This window comes from Protopterus annectens, chromosome 1.part1 (genome assembly GCF_019279795.1).
Source record: "Protopterus annectens isolate FY-2018-M chromosome 1.part1, PAN1.0, whole genome shotgun sequence".
NCBI classification, from domain to species: Eukaryota; Metazoa; Chordata; order Ceratodontiformes; family Protopteridae; genus Protopterus; species Protopterus annectens.
The window spans coordinates 3,414,749-3,436,334 of NC_056726.1; the positions used below are offsets into that span (position 1 = coordinate 3,414,749).

Here is a 21,586-nt window from a genome sequence, read left to right on the forward strand (position 1 = left end):
ACAGACCTTGGTCATGGCCTTCAGAATGTACTGTTTTGCACAAATGGATTGCATTTTCACTTAGCTATGCGACTGTCTATGTTATTGACGGAAGCAGATATTCATGAATTTACAAAACAGATCTATAGAACTTCACATGTCCATTCCAGGTAGCATGAGTTACATGGGAACCAGTGTTCAGAGGCTGTCATCAATGCCGTGTTTCTAGGGACAAATCCACATGTTGTAAGGCAGGTGAAAATGTATAACCTGGAAGGTGTGCAAAGACATCTTCATGAAGCTACTTGCGTAATTAGGGATAGCAACATGCAAAATATAGAAAATATGTCATGGAAGTACATGAATCACAACTGCATTTTCTGACTTAAGGATACAACAGGTCAGGAGTAAAATGATCTTACATTTGCAAAATGCTTCTATTTTTGCAAAAACTACTTTAAAACATGTAAACTCCATAGGGAATACATGCTTAGAACAGTTTAGGCCAGAAAGCTACTGAACACACATATGTAAATGAAAAAACATCTAAGACAACAGCTAACAAATTGTTCACAAGGGATTATGCAATGTCTGTCTTTCATATTAACAGCATGCTGTGGGACGACCAGCTTTCATGATAGAAATGAAGTCAGGGACGACCAGCTTTCATGATAGAAATGAAGTCATGGTTTTCTGCATTTGACACACAGTTAACTGGGTGCCTTCCACTGTGACAACTTTACATAATCAGGAAGTAATGTAGGCAGCTCTAATAGAAAAAGCAGCTAGGAACACAGCACTTGAGAACTTACAGTAAAACCTATGACTAATTTTTGCAGACAATGGCAGCTGATGTTACAGCAGAATACATACTCCTGCCTTCCCACTCTCTGCCTTATTCTCCCTTTGACACCTCTGCTTGTGGTACCTCAGCTGGAATGTTTCAGTAGTTCTGATACCAATTATATTACAAATAACAGACAAAGACTGAAACAGACACTAACAAAAATGTGTTTCTTGGGCTCCTTTATATGGCACAATCTTGCAACACCCAGGCTGCAAAAGAACTTCCTGATATGAAGAAATCTTCTTCTTAAGTCCAGATGTGCCTGAACTTCAGAAAAGACTTATGTCAAAGGTCGGTGACTGGACATAACCAGGCCTTGCAGACTACATAGCTTAGAGGTAATGCATATGAACAGATTCCATTTGTGTACCAGACTACAAGTCATAATTAGTCAACACCTCTGAAAACCTTCATCCTGAAATAGTGTTTGACAAAGATGCTAGGGACTACAAATTCAGATATGTTCAAATCAGGAATTGGTGTCTACTCCATTCCAAGCTGGTGACATTGGTCATGTTTACCTAGGTTGTCATGGAAACATCAGAAAAGCTCTCTTCTTGTAATGCACGGCTGTATTTCTCAGCCACAGGAATTCTATCAGTCATGCAACAGTAGAAAGCATAATAACGTGGAGGGGTGATCATATGGCACAGTGACATTATGCATTCATCACTGCCAATATCATGGCATGCCAACTTTCCTGAGGTAAGAATTTACAAAATACCAGTAAGCAGAATGAAACAAGTCGGAAAGGCACACTGCACTGACTCAGCAGGTAATTAAGAAAACACTGGTCCATGCCCAAGATAAAACTTAAATGTTGTTGGGAGAATGGGAGTAAGCATGTAAGTGAAAGGAGGCTAGAATGGTCAGAAATACAGAAAAAGTACAAGGAGTGACCAGAGAGTCTTCAGTACTCCACAGCTGTCTACAGCTGATCCAGAGCTATACTACTCATGCATACATCATGGTGTACTCACAATGCTCCTTGAAAATACTGCCACGCTACAAAGCAGAGAAAGAGAAAAAAACATTGTGGAAGAACCCACAGATTCAGGAAGACCTGAAGTCCATCGTTCATTATTAGATATATTGTAAAGATGTACTATGAAGTGTTAAACAGCAATAAAAAAACACATAGTACTGTCATCTGAGGCCAAAAGCTGAGCATACCACTATGCAGTCTAAGCAAACAGATGATAAACAAGAATCAGTCTTGATCATACCTCTCAACTGTGTACAGTTTCGGAGAATATTTAGATTTTTGCCTCATATTTATGGTCTGTTCCTCATAAAATTTGTGGTTTTCTGGCAAATCATTGAGGACTGGAGTCACTAAATAATGGCATACATTTCAGTTTCAGACTTCATATCTTTCAGAAAATGTATGCTACGACAAAACCTGTTATTCAAGCAAGTTTCTAGGCTTATAAGAGCAATATTTAAAATCTGTTGCTATTTTTGAGCCTTTGTCCCCCATTATTTTAGGCTTTGCCCAGATTTCTTGTGCTAAAAGGCTAAGAGGTATGATCTTTATAAAAATCAATCTGTAGTAAAAAAGAGGTAGGAGAATTCTACCTGTATTGTGGAGATGAAAGTATAAATAGTTTTATTGAGGGGGGTACAATTAATATTAAAAAAAAATAAAATAAAAAGATGCAGCACCTACATAGTAAATCACTGAGGGGTGGGGATTTTCAGTAGGATATGGGTGGTATTACAAAATGTATCCTTTTAAATGGTATAGCCAATATTAAAAAAATCAATGTTTGGAGGCTTACTTAGATCCCACCTGTAGTATATTTATTCAATATCAGTCATGTGAGTGGTTAGCCAAAATAAATGGATGGTGTTTTAATATGTTTTAAAACTGAACTCAAAGGCCAAACATTTATAGAACACATAGGAAAGTTATTGGATGGATTCACAATTAGTTAAGGTTTCAAAACCACTCCCAAGTTATTAGCCAAAGAAATAACTTCCAGGATTTAGTTTCACTTAAAAATACCTATGAGTTACCATGTGAGGTACCTTTCTGAACATGCCAAAAAATCTAAACATGGAATCTCAGGCTGGGGAATGTGATAGGGCAGTGGGTTGGTCTTTGTTGAGCATTCTGCTTTTTAAGATAGTCAAACCATGCAGCTTCATAAGAGAAGCTGCACTAACAAGCAAGAACCATCCTAAAGCTTTTCATAAGCTGCTTTTATCAGTTTCTCACAAAACACAAATAAGTCCTGTCATGCAGTAATTATCAGGATTAAGAAATCTTGCATACTGCTAGAGTAACAGTCAGACTCCTTTTCTAGGATATCCTTTGTTAGCTGTAGGCATGCACATATCAGTCAGTGAAGGTCTGGGGATATGATGTGATGTCATAGTGAAGTCCAGAGGCTCAGTAATGTTGAACCTTATTATGTACAAGTGAGTACTATTGAAAGAAGAGCTCTGGTTAGCACAGCGGCATTTCATAACAGAGTGCTTCCTATCTGACAAAAGTGCACAGACACTCATTTGATAGCAATGAAGACCTTCTTGGTTGCTAGCTGGAAGTGACTTTCACAGAATGTAGCAAAAGCTGCATGAAAGAGGAAACCATCTGACCTGCATCAGAATAGTTGAGCAACATATATAAAGGGGTTACTGTAATACTCAGTCTCATCCAATGGTTGCTAAAGAAATCTGAGAAGAGATCCACCTACACAATGCCAGATGGTTCAAAGGAAATGCTGAAGACTCCTGGAGCTACCCTCTCTTCCTCATAGATCAGGTACACACAACTGATACGAAGATGGAAAAACAGGAGGAACTCAACTGTTGTCATTCATAATGATACGGAAGGGCAAAGGGATATAATTCTCTCAAGGGCTGAGAACAACACACCACACCCAGAAATCACTCTATGAAGGATGTTATACTCTTCAGATAACAGTGCAGGGACTAATAATGCAGTCATACAACCTCAGCAGTGTGTATTTCAAAGGCTACCAGCTTCTCAGACCACCTTACCACAGCTAAGAACCCCCTGACCTCCTGAGGTGTTTTTTTCTGATTCTGATTCTGCAAGCATAGTTTTTTAGAGAGAGCAAAACCACTGACACAACGCTGCCCTCTCAGGAACTACACAAGACATGTCACATTGTTCAGGCACACACATTTGCTGAACCCATTAAAGAATCTGAAATCTACATTCTGCTGCCCACACATAGACGTGTTACAGAGAGTGAAGAAATATAAAAGCATATTTTTCAAACATATACCTCTGGAAGACTGAACCTATCTATGACACTAATCAGATAAGCAACAGTAGCAAAGGTGACTAAAATGTCAACAGAGAGTCACAGAACATTTAACATTTGGGTGGCTGGAGAAGCTAAGCTCATGGAGACCCAACCAATACCTTCTTTCTAACAGAAGGGACAGTCTCAGTAAGGATTCACAGTCTGAGAACCTTTTGGCTGGAGGTACATTATGCACAGTAATGTATTCTCCAGCCTGTGCTCCAGTGTTATATAATGCAAATTTTGCAGCACATAAAAAAGTACAACACAATACATGAAAATACATCCTCCACCATTACAGTACATATTAGAAAAAGTTATGATTCTGTTTCAGTACAAGGGTTTAAACCAACACAATCACACTTTTGCATATTGTTTCATGACACTTTTTTCATTTAGTTCGCCTTGTGAATGTCTCCCCATAGTTCAATTATTTTTGTGGTATTGGTTCAATTGCTTCTATGTCACGGCATGGCCCTCCTTTCACTTATCAAGTTTCCCAGAAGATTACGAGCCCTCTACATTGTGAAAGTAGATTTTCTGCAATAAAAGTACTGTCTGTGCATCTTGCAGTCCATTCATGAAGCACGTTAAGTGTGCTATGCCTTCACAATGTTTTTTGGCTCTGATTCCAGTTAGTACTATGGCTGTTTTGAGACCATTTCTGTTTTTCCTCCAGCTCTTGTGGTTCATGTGATGGATTGTTTTCTTTCTGTTGCTCCATTACCTTTGGTCTTCCTTTTGTAGGTAACAAAAAAATGACTAGCACACAGACAATATGCAGAAAGTAAAACCAGGACCTAAAATGAGAAAAGAAGAGATTAGGCCTTAGATTACTGAATCATTTATTATTTATTAATGTGTAGGAATACTAAATGTCTCTCTTCAAACATTCACCTTATAACATAATATAATATTCAGCTGACCGGAAATACACAACACAAAGTGCATATCTTAACTGAGAATGTTAACTTTATTTTTGATTTTAAGATATATTAAACTCTTTCACAGCCTTTGGACAGATCAGTACAAAAAAAAGCAAGTCTGAAAAATGTCTCTTACAATGACAGCCATCTCCATGGTGTACAAAAAGAAAGCTTCAGCTGTGATCCAGAGAGTTTGGGATCAATTATCAGCTTCGATGAGGTATGGGGTAGTGGGAGTGACAACCCGTACAACATTGCATATCCTGCATTAAGGAGGGTAGTCTTGCATGCTACACTGCCAGAATTTACTGGAGACGGAGGTGGATGATGTGTAATTTGATGAGCCAGGGATAAGCACTCAGTACACCAACCTGCTTCTTCAATGCACATGTGCAGAAGCAAGCATTTGAAGAAGAGAAGGCACTGCATGACTTCTCATAAGAAATGTACACACTGGTCATGAGGGGGAGGGACCTAAACAGAGAAAAAAAATCACAATTTATAGCTGTCTGGATGACAGCCTCTTCCTACAGTTGTTGAAGTTGTCATGACAGCCAGGTCCATGAGACAGAAAGACTAAGCCCTGACTGGGATTGAGACACAACATGGTATCAACTAGCAACCTTGGTGCTGGAGAAAACAGTGACACAAAGGGGTTGGGTCGGGAGTGACCAACTAATGCCATCTTGCTGATCCTGGCTTAAGAAAGAGATGGTTTGGCATGCCACACTGCTGGCATCTACTGTAAACAGAGGTGGATAGCATACAATGCAATGAATCAGGGAAATACATCTGGCACAGCAAAGCTGCATCTTCAGAGTGCATGTGCAGAACTAAACAAAAACAGTGGGGGAAGACAATGCAAGACTTCCCACAAGATCCAAGCAAAGAAAAAAAAAATCATTCTGCATAGCCACGTAGATGATAGTCCTTACCAATGCCTGGGAAGGCTGACACTGCAATGAGGCAATTAATGGCTTGAGACAAGAAAAAAGGGGTTGATGGCTGGAAGGCACTAATGCGAAAAAAGCATCAATAAATATATTCATTGTAATGAACATGGTCTGATGGTTTTGGATTGATGAAGGGCATCATACCAAGTAGATCTGCTTGCATTGTTTTCTGCTATTCTATGGGTTTGGCCTTCCCACAGGACTCATAGAAAATACAAAGCAACTAAGTCTTGCAACTATTTACACCTGGCCAATACCCTGCCTTAGACTGTACTTCTTGTTTCAAGGAGCTCTAGGCTAATCAAGCCATGGCTGAATTTGTGAATATCTATCCGATCATTCCGATCCCATCTGAAGGAAGATCATGCATCACACTGCTTGAATTGCAGTGGGAATCTATTCCAAAGGTAGGGAAGGTAGTACATACTAAACCACTGTGTTTTATTTGCTGATGAAAATTTACATCCTTAGTTCTGATATTTGTGGGACTATTTGATCTGTGCAGATGCAAGCGATCCAGAACTTTAAGGTCCTTAAAAGCACAGAAGGCAAGGCATAGACCTTCTCTCAGAAGTCTATGACACTGAATAAAGGGGCAGTGTTTCCAGACTTTTTGGACAGTTTAGGGTTTTTAAAACAGTGGTGATCGTACTTAGAAACCTCTGGGGTCTTTCTAGTTGTTTGATTTGTCTACTGAGGTACACTCCAAAGGACCATTGCATTCAATAATTGTCCTAATTAATGTTGAGTATAAGGTGACAATGACTTCTTTAAATCTGGATGAAATTTCTTTGACAGTTAGCTGTGCTAAGTAGGACTACAGCTGTTATATGATGATCAAAGGACAGGGAATTACCAACCCAAGTTCCAAGGTATTTAACAATATTATCATTTTGGAGATGAATGCCATCTATTATGTATGTTGGGAAGGGGGTGTTTACCAAATCTGACAATACTGCACTTCATAGAATTTAATTTGAGCCCATCTTCAGTACAACAGACATTTAAGAGTGTAAGTTCTCACTGAAGGGCTTTAGCATCGGAGAAAAAGAGCAACAGCGATGTGATGACCCCCAGTTTACAGTCATCTGCAAACTTGTTTACCCAGACATCTGCAAACTTGTTTACCCAGACAACTGCAAACTTGTTTACCCAAACATCTTGGTTTGTAGTACGGGGATCAGAAAAGCAAATGCTGAACAAAAGAGGTCTCAGAATAGAGACTTGTGGGACACCACTGGTCACTTTCTTGCTCTCTGATGGAGTACCTCTTACCCACATAGTGTTGGTTCTGTCTTTTATCCACTTTGATATCCATTTTACTACACAGGGATCTAATTGTAATGCATTAAATTTACTAACATGATGTTAAATGCGTCGGCCAGGTCAAGGTATGCTGTGTGGACAGCACCGCCATTGTCAACAACTTGTGTTAACCTTTTAGAAAGGTTAACCAAATTTATTAGGCAAGATCTATCCTCAACAAAGCCAAATCGCTGTGGGGCTAGTCTGATGAGTTCACGTCAGTTATAATATATTCCATGGCGTTGCAAACAAGACTTCTCAGGCTGATGGGCATATAATTCCTAGGGTCAGTGGTGGGGTTACCCTTCTGAAAGGGCATCATTACTGCTGTGCACCAGTCCTGAGGGAAAAGCCAGTGGTTAAATTACGATCCAATTTTTTAAGGAGTAGCTCTGCCAGAGCTTGTTTAGTACTGGTTATTAAACAGTCAGGTATATTGCCAGGTTCTATGGAGAAAGAATTTTTAGTCTTGAAGCATATCTTCAGCACACTTTCTTTAGTGACGATGTAGGGTCTCAGACCCATTTTCAGTGGAGGCCTGGGGAGAAAAGCTCCAATAAGAGAAGATAATATTTAACAATAAAATTGTTAACACTGGTGGTACAGTAAACAATACTGATAAAATAAAAGAAGATAATACATAAAATATTCTCATTTGCATAGTAAAAAGATGAGAAAGATACAAAGTAAACATCTAATATGTGCACATAATGTCCACTTTTTACAGAGTTTTACAAGAATGCCTGAGGTGTATAGGTTTATATTGTACTATAGTTCTCATTGATGTAAACATATATTGAATTGCATTAGTGGAATAGAGTCTGCTGGAGATAAACTACTGTGTAATAATACAGGTAGGTAAAATGTGTGTGTGTGTGTGTGTGTGTGTGTGTGTGTGTGTGTGTGTATATACATATATATATATATATATATATATATATATATATATATATATATATATAAAATTAAAAAATAGTGGCCAAAGTGGTTAGGAAAACATTTTATATAGCCCACCTAATCATGAAGGGATTCACATCTAGATCAGGGGAGGTCATCGTGCCTCTTTACTCATCCCTCATCAGGCCCATAATTGAGTACAATGCCCCTTTTGGGATGTACCTTACCAGACACCTGCAGCAACTGGAAAGACCCCAAAAGTACCTCACCAAGAGGATCAAAGGGCTCAAACAGATGCCATATGCTGCCCGGTTAAAGAAACTCCAGCTCTACTCAGTGGCATACCACCTGTTCAGAGGCGATCTGTGCCTGACATATAAAGCCATGTCCAACCCGGAATTAATGGACATGCTGCACCTCAGAAAATCCAAATCCCATCGAGCTGCTCGCTCGAGAGACTTGAACCTCAGCACTGAAATAAATAGGACATGCTGGAGGGACAGATTCATAACCCAGAGGCTCCCTTCACTCTGGAATAAAATCCCAGTCCACGTTAGGCAGAGTCCCTCATTGACTCTCTTCAAGAGGAATCTTGATGAGTGGATGGGAGAGCGTAGGTTTACCCCGGGTATCACTTCTGTGTCACTGTTAGACAGAGGCACAGTATACTAACCTCGAAAAAGGGCATAGCAAAATAAATTTAAAATGGGTGGCGAAAGCCAAACACATTCTGGCTAGGCTTATAAATGCCCTAGGGCAGATAGCCTAGTATGAACCTATGAACCTATGAACCTATGAACCTATATATATATATATATATATATATATATATATATATATATATATATAGACTTAAACCTTGACACGGTTATAAATAGAACGTGCTGGAGGGACAGATTCATCACCCAGAGACTCCCTATGCTGTGGAACAAAATCCCGGTACATGTGAGGCAGAGCACCTCGCTGGCCTTGTTCAAGAGGAATCTTGACCAATGGATGGGAGATCGCAGATATACCCCAGGGATTACTTCAGTGTCACTGCTTGACAGAGGCACAGAAAAATGATAGGCATAGTTTTTATTCAAACTAAAGGGGTGGCGAAAGCCACATAACTATGGGCTAGGCTTATAAATGCCCTTGGGCAGATAGCCTAGTATGAACCTATGAACCTATATATATATATATATATATATATATATATATATATATACATACACCAATCGGCTGCCAAAGGAAAGTGGTATTAAAATAGTCTGTAGTTGCAAGCAAAAAATACCAAGTATCCACCACGACAAGAAAGTGAGCAGCTGTTTATTATTCCAAGATAAAACGATACAGAATTGATGAGCGCTTTCAGGTGTAACACCCTTCTTCAGATCAGTTTGGACTTGGCCTGTGCAGCTGTTGGGCTTTTCTTTCTAAGTACAGTGACAGTATCCCAGTCACTCTATGCCATGTCTGTTCAAGTGTTTTCTGTAGCCAATAACACTTCTCAGTGTTGAAGAAACTGTTGTTAGGACACTTGAGAAAGGAGGAGCTACATAGGATTGTAGCAGGATGGAATACTAACATCTAGGAAGGCCATTACAGTTCACTAGTTTGTAAACATGATTAGGGGTATTCTCAGTATCCGGGTAGTGTGTTATTGGTTATAGAAAACACTTGAACAGACATGGCATAGAGTGACTGGGATACTGTCACTGTACCTAGAAAGAAAGGCCCAACAGCTGCACAGGCTAAGTCCAAACAGATCTGAAGAAGGGTGTTACACCCGAAAGCGCTCATCCATTCTGTATCATTTTATCTTGGAATAATAAACAGCTGCTCACTTTCTTGTTCTGGTGGATACATGGTATTTTTTGCTTGCAACTATTTATAAATATATATATATATATATATATATATATATATATATATATATATATACATATACATATACATATATATATATATTTATACATACATATATAACACCTGCACCATACCACATCCAACACACAGCCCCCTCCAGAACACCCACCATCACAGCTCTCACATAAAAACAGAAACCATACACCCACCTTCATGGAGGCTCTCAATAGAAATCTACCCAAACAGCAGAGACCTTCAAGGTAGAAATGCACTCGACCACCACAACACAAACCACAAGGCACATAGCTCACCTACACAGTGTGCCCCTCATCCTAAGCCCCTAAGGCAAAACAGCTTGCCCAGTACACTAATCATAGGTGACTCGATAGTAAGGCACACTGATGTTCCACTTACTAGGTTGAATAAGAAGAAGGTAACAGTCAGCTGTCTATCAGGTGCCAGAATCTGACACATGACATATGCACTCAGGTCACTCCACAACAAGTACAATATGACTCTGTCACTGTCCATGTGGGTGTGAATGACCTGAGATGCACCTCGCTGGACTACATGAAAAGAGACATGGAGGAGCTCTCGGATTATGTGGCCCAGGCAGGTATGACCCTAGCCCTGAGCAGCATCCTACCATCGCCCAGAATGATACCTCAGTACAAGCATAAAATGATTGACTTCAACAATTGTAACTATCTGGTGTCATTCTAAGGGGATCCAGAATCTCTCTGTTTGGGATGACATGACTGACAGACCTCGATGCTTTGCCAGAGATTGCCTGCATCTGTCACCCCTGGGTTTCTGGATACTGGCTAAGGCTCTTGTCTCCCCTATAGTGCCTTTTTTAGGTGATGTTCCAAAAACCAAATTACCACCGTAAGAGCTATAAATAAATGCAATCTGAGGGTCATGCTGCTCAATGCTAGAAGTCAAAATCTCAAGATGCACTTGCTCAAAGCACTCCCCAAAATGGAGAACATCAACATTTGTGCTATAACACAGACCTGGTTTAGAGCAGTAGAAAGCACCCCTGCACTACCAGGCTATAACTCTTTACACATTTTGGCCCAACAACATGGACCGATGCTACAAAGGTGGTGGTGTCTCCATATTCATAAAGGATATGCACACCTCTAGACTAGTAGCCCAGAATAACACATCTGAGATACTTCGGGTACAACTAACATTGGGTAAGATAGCAATTCAGGTCATAGCCTGCTATAGATCCCAACCATGTCTCAAGACTCTCACTCCATGTTCCTAAGCACCCTGGAAACTATTAGGGTCCAACCCAATACTCTCATACTAGGTGACTTCAACTACCCCTCCATCAACTGGGAAAACTATTCATGTACCAATACACTGGCCCAACGCTTTCTGGAATTCATCAATTCCAATGCCCTGGACCAGCTCATTCTTACTTTCACTAGAGGAAGTAACATCCTTGACCTGGTTATTACTAACGTGGGCAACCGTTGCTCTACACCAATAGTCAATTCCTCCCTGGTTAGATTCGACCACAAACTAATCACCATGGAAATCCACATCTCACCCACACCCCCTGCAAAGGTAACCACCATGAAAAACTTCTCCAAAGCTGACTTTGGCCTCCTAAAAACAGAGGTGGCTAACTTCACGGCACCTATGTCAATCAAAAATAGATGCATGACTGCCAAATCATACACCAATACACTGTACGAACATGTACATAAATGCATGGAACTACCCATACCCAACAGAACCAAGACACTCTCATCCAAAAAAAGGAAGCCGATCTGGTGGTCCCCTGCCATTAATAAACTCTACAACAGAAGGAAGAAACTGTTGCAGAAAAAGGTGAAGTCCCAAGACTGGAAAAACTCCCTTATTAGCCTCAACAAAAAGTTGAGATCCCTCATCAAAACCTCTAAAGCCAATTATAAAGGCAGAATTGTGGCAAACACTAAAAACAACCACATAGCCTTCTATAGTTATATCAAGAATCTCTACGGCAATACCCAGGTTTGCTCTGAGTTACTGCATAACTCCTATACTAAGCCAACAGATATTGCCAACATACTGGCCGACAGATTCAGTGCCAACTTTACCCCTATCTCCCCCCCATAAAGGACCAATCACAATACAGGAGGAATGCCAGGCACCCAGCATTACTGCAGCACCAGTTAAAGCTGCATTGTCCAAGACAAGAATACAGCTTCCATGGGACCCAGCAATATCCCTGGCTGTGTTCTACATGAACTACAAAGTGAACTGGCACCACATCTGTGTGTCCTGTTCAGTCACAGCCTCACCTCAAGCTTTGTCGCTACTGAATGGCACACTGCTACAGTCATCCCTCTCCATAAAGGGGGAGTGACTACAGACCCTGGGAATTATTGCCCTATTAGCCTGATGAGTCTGATATGTAAGGCTATGGAGTGCATCATCATGGGCCTAATTAAAAAGGATATAGAGAATCTCCAAACTCTAGATCCCACACAATTTGGTTTTGTGAAAGGTAGACCATGTCTGCTCAACCTGGTTGAGTTCTTTGAGTCAGTCACCAGAGCTGTGGATGAGGGCAAGGCAGGTCATACAGCCTACCTCGATCTGGTCAAGGCCTTTGATACCATTCCCCACTCAGGAATTATTGATAAACTCGCAGAACTAGACATCATCCCCTATATCACTAGGTAGGTTGCAAATTGGCTAAGAGATAGAACTCAAAGTGTGAAAGTAGCCGACTCCAAGTCAGACTGCCAACCAGTAACAAATGGAGTCCCACAAGGATCGGTCCTGGGTCTTCTCCTGTTTGGCATCTACTTCTCAGAAGTCCAGGCCAACATGGAGGGACTCTGGCTGACCAAGTTCGCAGATGACTGCAAGCTGGGAGCCAATATTGACTCCCCAGGTGATGTAGACATCCTGTAGAAAGGCCTCACTGAGACCAATGACTGGTGTCGAAATCATGGCTTTAAGCTTAATGCTAAAAAATGCATTGTCATCCATTTTGGGAAAAACTTAGTTGCCACTAAATTCCACATTGATATGAGCACAATGAATACTGAAGGCGTTATAAGAGATCTTGGGACACATGTTGACAGCAACCTCTTCTTTGACCACCACATTGCCACTGTGGTCAGAAAGTCATTCTATGGGGCACATCTCACTATCAAGGGTTTTGCATCCAGGAAGAAAGAGGTCATCATCTCCCTGTACTGTTCCCTCATTAGGCCAGTCATCGAGTATGATGCCCCATTTGGCATATACCTCACTAGACACATGCAGCAGCTGGAAAGTCCACAAAAGTACCTCACTAAGAGGATCCTAGGCCTTAAACACATGTCCTACATGGACAGACTCAAAAAACTCCAGCTATTCTGTTTCATATGGTCTACTAGGAGGCGATCTCGGCTTGACTTACAAAGCCATGTCTGACCCGGGTCTATATCAGAATCGCGAACGTTCACAATGTCGAATCTGACATCGTCAACACGTAAACAGCGAAACCGCAGAACATCGAAGAGGTAAACGGAAATCTCTGTAAAGGGAGATTTCCATTTACTTCAATGTAGTGCGGTCTTGGAGTTGGAATATTTAAGTAGCGGGGGGTGTGGGGGGTGCAGAGGAGCTTGCCCTCCCTGCTTATAGCAAGTAGGTCTATTTTTTTACTTTTTTGTGATGTTTTTATTAGGTGTTCGATGTTACTGGACTTCGACGATATGGTGTTGATCATATCGTCGTATTCGAAGTTCAGTAACTTTGAGCATCTAATATAAACCCATTTGACCCAGCTCTGTTAGAAATGCTACATCTAAAGAAATCCAAATCCCTCCGCACCGCACACTCCAGAGACCTCAACCTCATTACCACAATCAACAGAACGTGCTGGAGGGACAGGTTCATAACCCACAGACTGCCCATGCTCTGGAATAGGCTTCCCATACATGTCAAGCAGAGCACCTCACTGGGCCTCTTCAAGAGAAATCTTGATGAGTGGATGGGAAATAGAAAATTCACCCTGGGGATCACTCCAGTGGCTCTACTTGACAGAGGCACTGGGAACTAAGGTCAGGTGGCACGATGCCAGGTTAATACTATGGGCTTGGCTTGTAAAGGCTGAAGGACCATTAGCTTAGTACACACCTATGAACCTACACACACACACACACACACACATATATATATATATATATATATATATACGGATTTGTAACTTTTCAATGCTGCACACTAACCTGTTTTGCAAAGACTGTACATATGCTTACACATTTCCTTGCTCTGTTTTACTCCTATAGGCATCTTTTCTTTTACACCAGTTTCCTATTTCTCTTATTTTACTTCAATGTCTACTTATTTCACTAAAGATACTGTATCTATTCTGCATTTATGTTTGATACATATCATATGAACAGTAATTATTTATAGTGCTTCTTATTAAACATTACTTTGCTTGGTATCTTTGCTTGAGTTTCTGTTACCACACATCAACTACAATTCAGTTACTTTAACTTTTCCTGATTTCTAATTTTGAATGTCTTCATTGCATTACAAGTGCATATAATTATGCACCTTTCTGTTGTTTGTAATAACTTTGCCTAATGGCCAGAGAAGTGTTTGAAAAGAGTCCTCCTTTACAAGCCAACCTACCCTGGTTAACAAACAAACAAATAATAACCCTTACAACTTATTGCTTAAGACATGTGACAGACATCCTTGATTTTTTGGTTTTGAATCCACTACTTCCTAAACAAAACTGTTCAAACACACCTATTCATTCTGTAAAAAAAAAATGTGAACTTTGGTCTTGGGCTATTAATATGCCGCCTTCCAGCTGTGTCACCCTGTTCTTATAAATCAGCAAAATACTCTTGGAGATTTCACAGACAGAAATGAGTCACCTGATACTGGCCATGCCTTTACTTATAGTTCAGAGGTCGGATTGCCAAGTTTATGATCTACTGACCTTCAAGAAGTTAAATTGCCCTAAAGCACCATGTTAGTATTTTGTGCTTCCCATCTACAGCAACATCATTTCTCGAGGTAGTTAGTAACTGATGAATTATGAAGTAAATCAGGCTTATCCCACAGTCTTAGAATGCACTGTAGAATTTCTATTACAGATGGTTATTGTTTACTATTAGGTCCCCCACTCTAGAGTTACTTTCCTTCAGCAATGTTTTCAAGGCAAACACTTTTAACCAAAACCAGGTCGGAGGCTGTTTTACAAAACTGGCAGGGGCCATCTCTCAAAAGCTTATGTTGTTTGTCTTTTCGTTTTTTTCCTGGTAAGGGGTCGCCACAGCGGAACTCCGGTCTGCTAATGATTGGCAGTAGATTTTTACAAAACGCTGAGGTGCCAGCTTGACGCCCAACCTTCAACAAAGGCATGCCTGTTTACGCACGCATGTCTTTCGAACGCTACCCAACCGCAGGGAGGACATGCAGACTCCACACAGAAGGCACTCCCAAGCCACGCTGAGAATCGAACGGGAGAACCTCTTGCTGTGAGGTAACAATGCTACCGCCGTACCACCGTGGCATAAGAAACAGAATACACTGTTTTTTTCCTGAAGGCTTTCTGAACAGTTCAGGTTTTTGAAAACCTACAATTCTTATAGGTAAGGCATCACTGCACTTTTTCATAATATTTTAGGTGGCTTGTTTGAAGGTTACAAAATGTAGCAATGCATTCAATAATGGGTCGGATCTGTGAAATACAAAATGGCACAATGATCTTCCTGTAGTGGCCAGACATGTCCTTTAGAATAAGATCTAATCTGACTCCACCAAACAATTCAACCATTTTTTATAAGGATTTTGGTGAAGACTTTGCCATTTCACTTCTCTTTTCCTGGACTGCCTTCACTTTGTAAATGTCCATATGGAAAGATTGTACCCAGAATTACAGACAATACTCTAGAGATGGTTTTCTACTTCTGTTGTTAGAAGTAACTCACCCGTCCAACATTATGTTCTCTTGTCTTCGAATTGTTTTTGTTTTCTAGAATAATTAATTTATAATGCTTGACAAAAGAATTTCTGACTATTCCTCCAATCCTGTTGAGTATCTCATTACACTTCTATCTGAAAAATGTGTATTGGCTCCATTAAAGAATTGTACATAAACACTACATAGTTTTCCTTCCAGTGCTGCCATAATGTCAGTTATCATGACATTAAATACAATTAGTCCCAGTAAAAATCTGTATGGGAGTCTTCTATACACATTCTTTCATCACTGCGCACACCATTTTGTAGGACTCAAGTCAGCTTTATCCAGCTGACCTACATAGTCTACCACGTTTAGTACTCTGTGGTGGACTGTACAAAATACCTTGAGAAAGTCTGGACACAGTCTTAGACTTTTAATGAACTCATACTGAATTTCATATGGATAACTAGGTAATACTTAACAAGGAAGTCTCAAAGAAGGTACTGAGGGAACTCTTTTACAGCTATATGAAAGAAGTCTTTCAGTCATATTAACTGGCCACTGCCTTAGTATCTGATACTGGTTTCTAGCTGTAGATCAGTCTTTTTATTAAAATAAATCAAAACAATAGAACAAACCCTTAAACTGCAGCTAGGGCCATAAAATGATTATTTAAAACCTTTTAATAAAGTTTTGGCATTTGTGGGTCATTGATTTTTTTGTTTTATTTAGTACTCTGGTTGTGTGGTTTGGTTTACATGTTTTGATATTATTTCAAACTATTATGTCTGATGCTAGACTGAGAAACAGTTGATGGCATTATAAAACACACCACAATGCTGATTAAGGAAGCCAAAATAATGAAAAATCAGAAGTGGAGGAATGGGACGGATTCTTGAATACATGTTTGTGTCAGGTGTAACATGTCTGTTAGAGAAACCGGATTAACAGAGCCCTTTTTACCACCTCAGACTCTGCTCACTTCCACCAATACACTACAAGGTATGCAATATGCTCTTATGTATATATAGCAGATCGTGATTTTTTGGCTCTGCTGCTGCTAGAGGGGCTGCTGCCATACTTCTAAAAACAACGTTTCAGGCCCTTATCCATAAACAGTCCGCCTGCACAAACTGGCAGAACAGCAATATGTCATGGCCAAACCCACCTCCCTCATCCCCATGGCCATTAATGTGTTTTGCTTCCAACACACTAAAAGCAATCCTATGCTGCAATAATTATCTTAATCTAGGGGAGATCCATGCATTCTCACAGCCAAAGTAGGGGAAGGACAAATGGCACAATTGCCCTGGGCCATCCTGTCTGTCTCAGGGATCCCCTGCACTGCATTCAGTCCATATGACTTTTACAGAGTTAAGAAGTTAATAGGTTCATAGGTTCATAGGTTTATACTAGGCTATCTGCCCTAAGGCATTTATAAGCCTAGCCCAAATTTTTGTGGCTTACGCCACCCCTTATATGAAAAAATACTGTGCCCATTAGTTTGTTGTGCCTCTGTCCAGCAGTGACACAGAGATGATTCCCGGGATAAACCTACGATCTCCCATCCACAGGTCAAGATTTCTCTTGAACAGAGCCAGCGAGGTGCTCTGCCTCACATGGATCGGGATTTTATTCCACAGCATAGGGAGTCTCTGAGTGATAAATCTATCCCTCCAGCACGTCCTATTTATATCCGTGCTAAGGTTTAAGTCATTTGCTCTAGTGGTTTTGGTGGATTTGTTTTTTTGAGGTGGAGCATGTCCATTAATTCCGGGTTGGACATGGCCTTGTATGTCAGGCACATGTCACCTCTGAGCAGACGGTATGCAACTGAATAGAGCTGGAGTTTCTTCAATCTGGCAGCATATGACAGATTTTGGAGTCCCTTTATCCTTTTGGTGAGGAACTTTTGGGGTCTCTCCAATTGCTGCAGATGTCGGGTGAGATACATCCCGAATGGGGCATTGTACTCGATCAATGGTCTGATAAGTGAAGAGTACAGGGGAACAATGACCTCACTAGATCTGGATGTGAATCCCTTCATGATCAGGTGGGCAATGTAGAAGGTCTTTCTAACCACTTTAGCAACGTGAGTGTCAAAAGAAAGGCCACTGTCAACCTGGGTCCCCAGGTCCCTGATAACCTCTTCTGTGCTTAGTGGATTGCCACCTATATGGTAGCTTGGGGTTACCTTGTTTTTCCCGAAGGGTATGACTATACATTTTTGGCGTTTAACTTCAGGCCATGGCTCTGGCACCAGCTATCTGTTTCCGTGAGTCCCTTCTGTAGGATATCCGTGTCCGCTGCACTTTCCACTATGGCGCCCAGTTTGCAGTCGTCTGCAAACTTTGTCAGCCAAAGTCCTCCCATGTTGGCCTGTACTTCTGAGAAGTAGATGCCGAACAATAGGGGGCCAAGGACCGAGCCCTGTGGGACACCACTTGTGACCGGCTTGGAGTCTGACATAGCGCCAGCAACTCTAACCCTGTGGGTTCTGTCCTTAAGCCAGTTTGCAACCCATCTTGTGACATATGGGTTTACATTTAAGCTGGTAAGTTTTTCTACATTACCCGAGTGGGGTATTGTGTCGAAGGCCTTTGCAAGGTCAAGGTAGGCTGTATGGACTGCCTTTCCCTCATCAATGGCCTTGGTGACTGTTTCGAAGAAGTCGACCAAGTTCAAATGGCATGATCTGCCCTTGACGAAGCCAAACTGGGTCGGGTCCAATGTCTGCAAGTCCCTTATATCTTTGTTTATGAGCTCCATTATGATCCTCTCCATAGCTTTGCAGACTAGACTTGTTAAGCTTATGGGGCGGTAATTACCAGGGTCCGTAGAGGCACCGCCTTTGTGGAGTAGGACCACAGTTGTCGTACGCCACTCCTTGGGCACGTATCCTGTGGTAAGGCTGAGATTAAACAGCTGCCTTATGTGTGGGTTTAATTCCTCATTTAGCTCGTGTAGCACACAGCCGGGGACACCATCCGGTCCCATTGATGCTGTGTTTTTAGCTTTAGAGAGAGCAGCTTTCACCTGCGCATTTGAGATGTCTGGGAGGCTACACTCTGCTGGGATAGTTATCTCTCCTTTAGGGGAGAGGGGATGAAGTTTGCACTGAACCTGTCTGCCAGTATGTTGGCAATTTCTGTGGGTTCAGTGATTTTTGTATCATTTTGGACTAATTCTGAGCATATCTGGGAGTTTCCACCCAGGTTCCTAACATAGCTGAAAAAGGCCTTATGATTGTCCTTTGAATCCATGGCAATTTTTCTCTCAAAATTGGCCTTAGTTGATTTTATGAGTGCTCGTATTTTTTACTAATAATGATCAGGGGTGACTTCCCTTTTATGGATTTTGTTCCATCATGTAATAGCTTTCTCCTCTTATTGTAAAGTTTGTTAATGGCTGGGGTCCACCAGACTGCATGTTTGCCCTTTGTGGAAAGAGTCTTGGTTTTATTTGGGATTGCCTGATCCATGCAGTCCTGGAGGTGTTCATAGAAGGCATTTGTAAGGGCTTCCCCAGCTTGGGTTGTGGTTTCCACTGGCTCAGGGGCCTTGAAGGATACCACACCAGTCTTGAGTAGTGTGAAGTTTGCTTTAGAGAAGTTCTTCACTGTGGTCTTTTTTGTTTGGGGTGGGGGCGGGATGTGGATTTCCAGTGAGATTAGTTTATGATCAGATCTCACCAATGAGGGATATACTTCCGGTGTGGAGCATTTTGTCCCCAAGCCATTTCAGTTCTCCCTTGCCACAATATATATTCCCCAAGCCATTTCAGTGCTCCCTTGCCACAACTGGATCATGCTGCTGTCAGTAATGGCTTCATACATCAAAGGTTACTCGAGTCTTCAGTTACTTGTGTGGTGTGGGGGATCCTGGCACTTTCCAGTTAGCTGAAGATATCGATTGCATGTATCTGCAACTGAAAGTGAAGGGACACAGAGCCACTGAAGCATGACACACAGCACACAGTTGTACTTGGTTAAAGAGGATACATAATGCGTACTGCATTTTGTTCAGCAGAACAGTCGAAGAGACAGTCAAGAGCTGACAGAAATGAACCAGTACGTTTTTTTTGTTAAATAACAACAGAGCTCAGACAGCTATTGCTTGACTTTTAACAAGTGATGTGAAACTAATTAAAAGAAAAGCAGACAGTACTGAATATTAGTTGTGTTATTTTCTATCCTGGCCTGGAAAACTGTTCTTAAAACTGTACTGTAAATAACAAGGATATAGTGTGATCTGCTCATAGGTTCATAGGATGATACTACGCTATTGGCCTGGAGGCCCTTATAAGCCTAGCCAAGAATTTCACCCATGATCCCTCAAAGTCAGCACCTGTTTCCCCTGTCCAGCAGGGACACAGGTGAGATCCCACGGGTGTACTTTCTGTTTCCCATCCAGTCATCCAGGTTGCTCTTAAAGAGGGCTAGAGAGGTACTCTGCTTGACAGGGAGAGGGAGTCTATTTCACAAATGGGGGAGTCTTTGGGATACAAATCTATCCCACCAACAAGTTCTATTAATATCACAGACAAAGTTAAGGTCTTGCATGTGTATGTGGGCTGCTCGAAAGGAGTTTGTGTTACGGATATGCAGCAACTCCATCAAGGCTGGGTCTGAGATGGCCTTGTATGCCAGACACAGGTCACTTCTGAGCAGTCTGTATGACACTGAGTAGAGGGATAAGGCTTTTGGCCTATCTGTATAGGATAGGTGTTTGAGACCCTGGATTTTCCTGGTCAGGAACCTCTGTGGTCTCTCCAACTGCTGAATGTGCTTGGCAAGGTACATGCCAAAGGGGGCACTGTACTCGACAATGGGTCTGATAAGGGAGGAGTACAGGGATGTTATGATCTCCTTGTTCCTGGATGAAATAGCCTTATTTATGAGGTGGGCCATATAGAAAGCCTTCCATACAATGTAGGTAATGTGCTGGTCAAAAGTGGGGTTGCTCTCAACCTGGGTGCTCAAGTCCCTCACGACTAATTGTGTACTTAGTACATTGTTATTAATGTGATAATTAGTTGGGATGCCATTTTCCCCAAAGGGGATAATGATGCATTTCTTGGCATTCAGTTTGAGGCCATGCTTCTGGCACCAGTCATTAGTTTGGGTAAGGCCCTCTTGGAGGATGTTCACATCACTAGGGGAATTTAAGACAGCACCCAGCTTGCAGTCATCTGCAAACTTGGTCAGCCACAGACCACTGGTTTTGGCGTGCATCTCAGAAAAGTATATCCCAAATAGTAGAGGCCCCAAGACCGATCCTTGGGGTACACTGCTCGTTATGAGTCTACTACTAGAGGTGGCTTCCCCTACTTTGACTGAGTTGGTTCTATCAGTCAGCAAGTTACCTACCCATCTGGTAATGTATGGGTTGATGCCTAGCTGGGAAATTTTATCTAATATGCCTGAGTGGGGAATAGTGTTCAAAGGCTTTGACTAGGTCAAGGTAGGTGGTCTTCCCCTCGTCCATGGCCTTCGTGACTGTTTCGAAGAGGTCGACCAAGTTTAATAGGCATGATCTCCCTTTTACAAAACCAAATTGTGTGGGGTCAAGCGTTTGGAGGTTGCCAATGTCCTTGTTTATAAGTTCCATGATAATGTGTTC

General features: G+C 41.4%; 1 protein-coding gene across 1 annotated transcript in view; it reads right to left on the reverse strand.

The window, feature by feature from the left end:
- Positions 1 to 2,265: 2,265 nt before the first annotated feature.
- Positions 2,266 to 21,586, reverse strand: part of MBOAT2 (membrane bound O-acyltransferase domain containing 2) — a 2,181,512-nt gene continuing 2,162,191 nt past the window's right edge. The window contains exon 13 of the mRNA XM_044073271.1: positions 2,266 to 4,907. Within this exon, the coding sequence (XP_043929206.1) occupies positions 4,715 to 4,907 (193 nt within the window). The 3' untranslated portion in view covers positions 2,266 to 4,714. The remainder of the gene's footprint in view (positions 4,908 to 21,586) is intronic.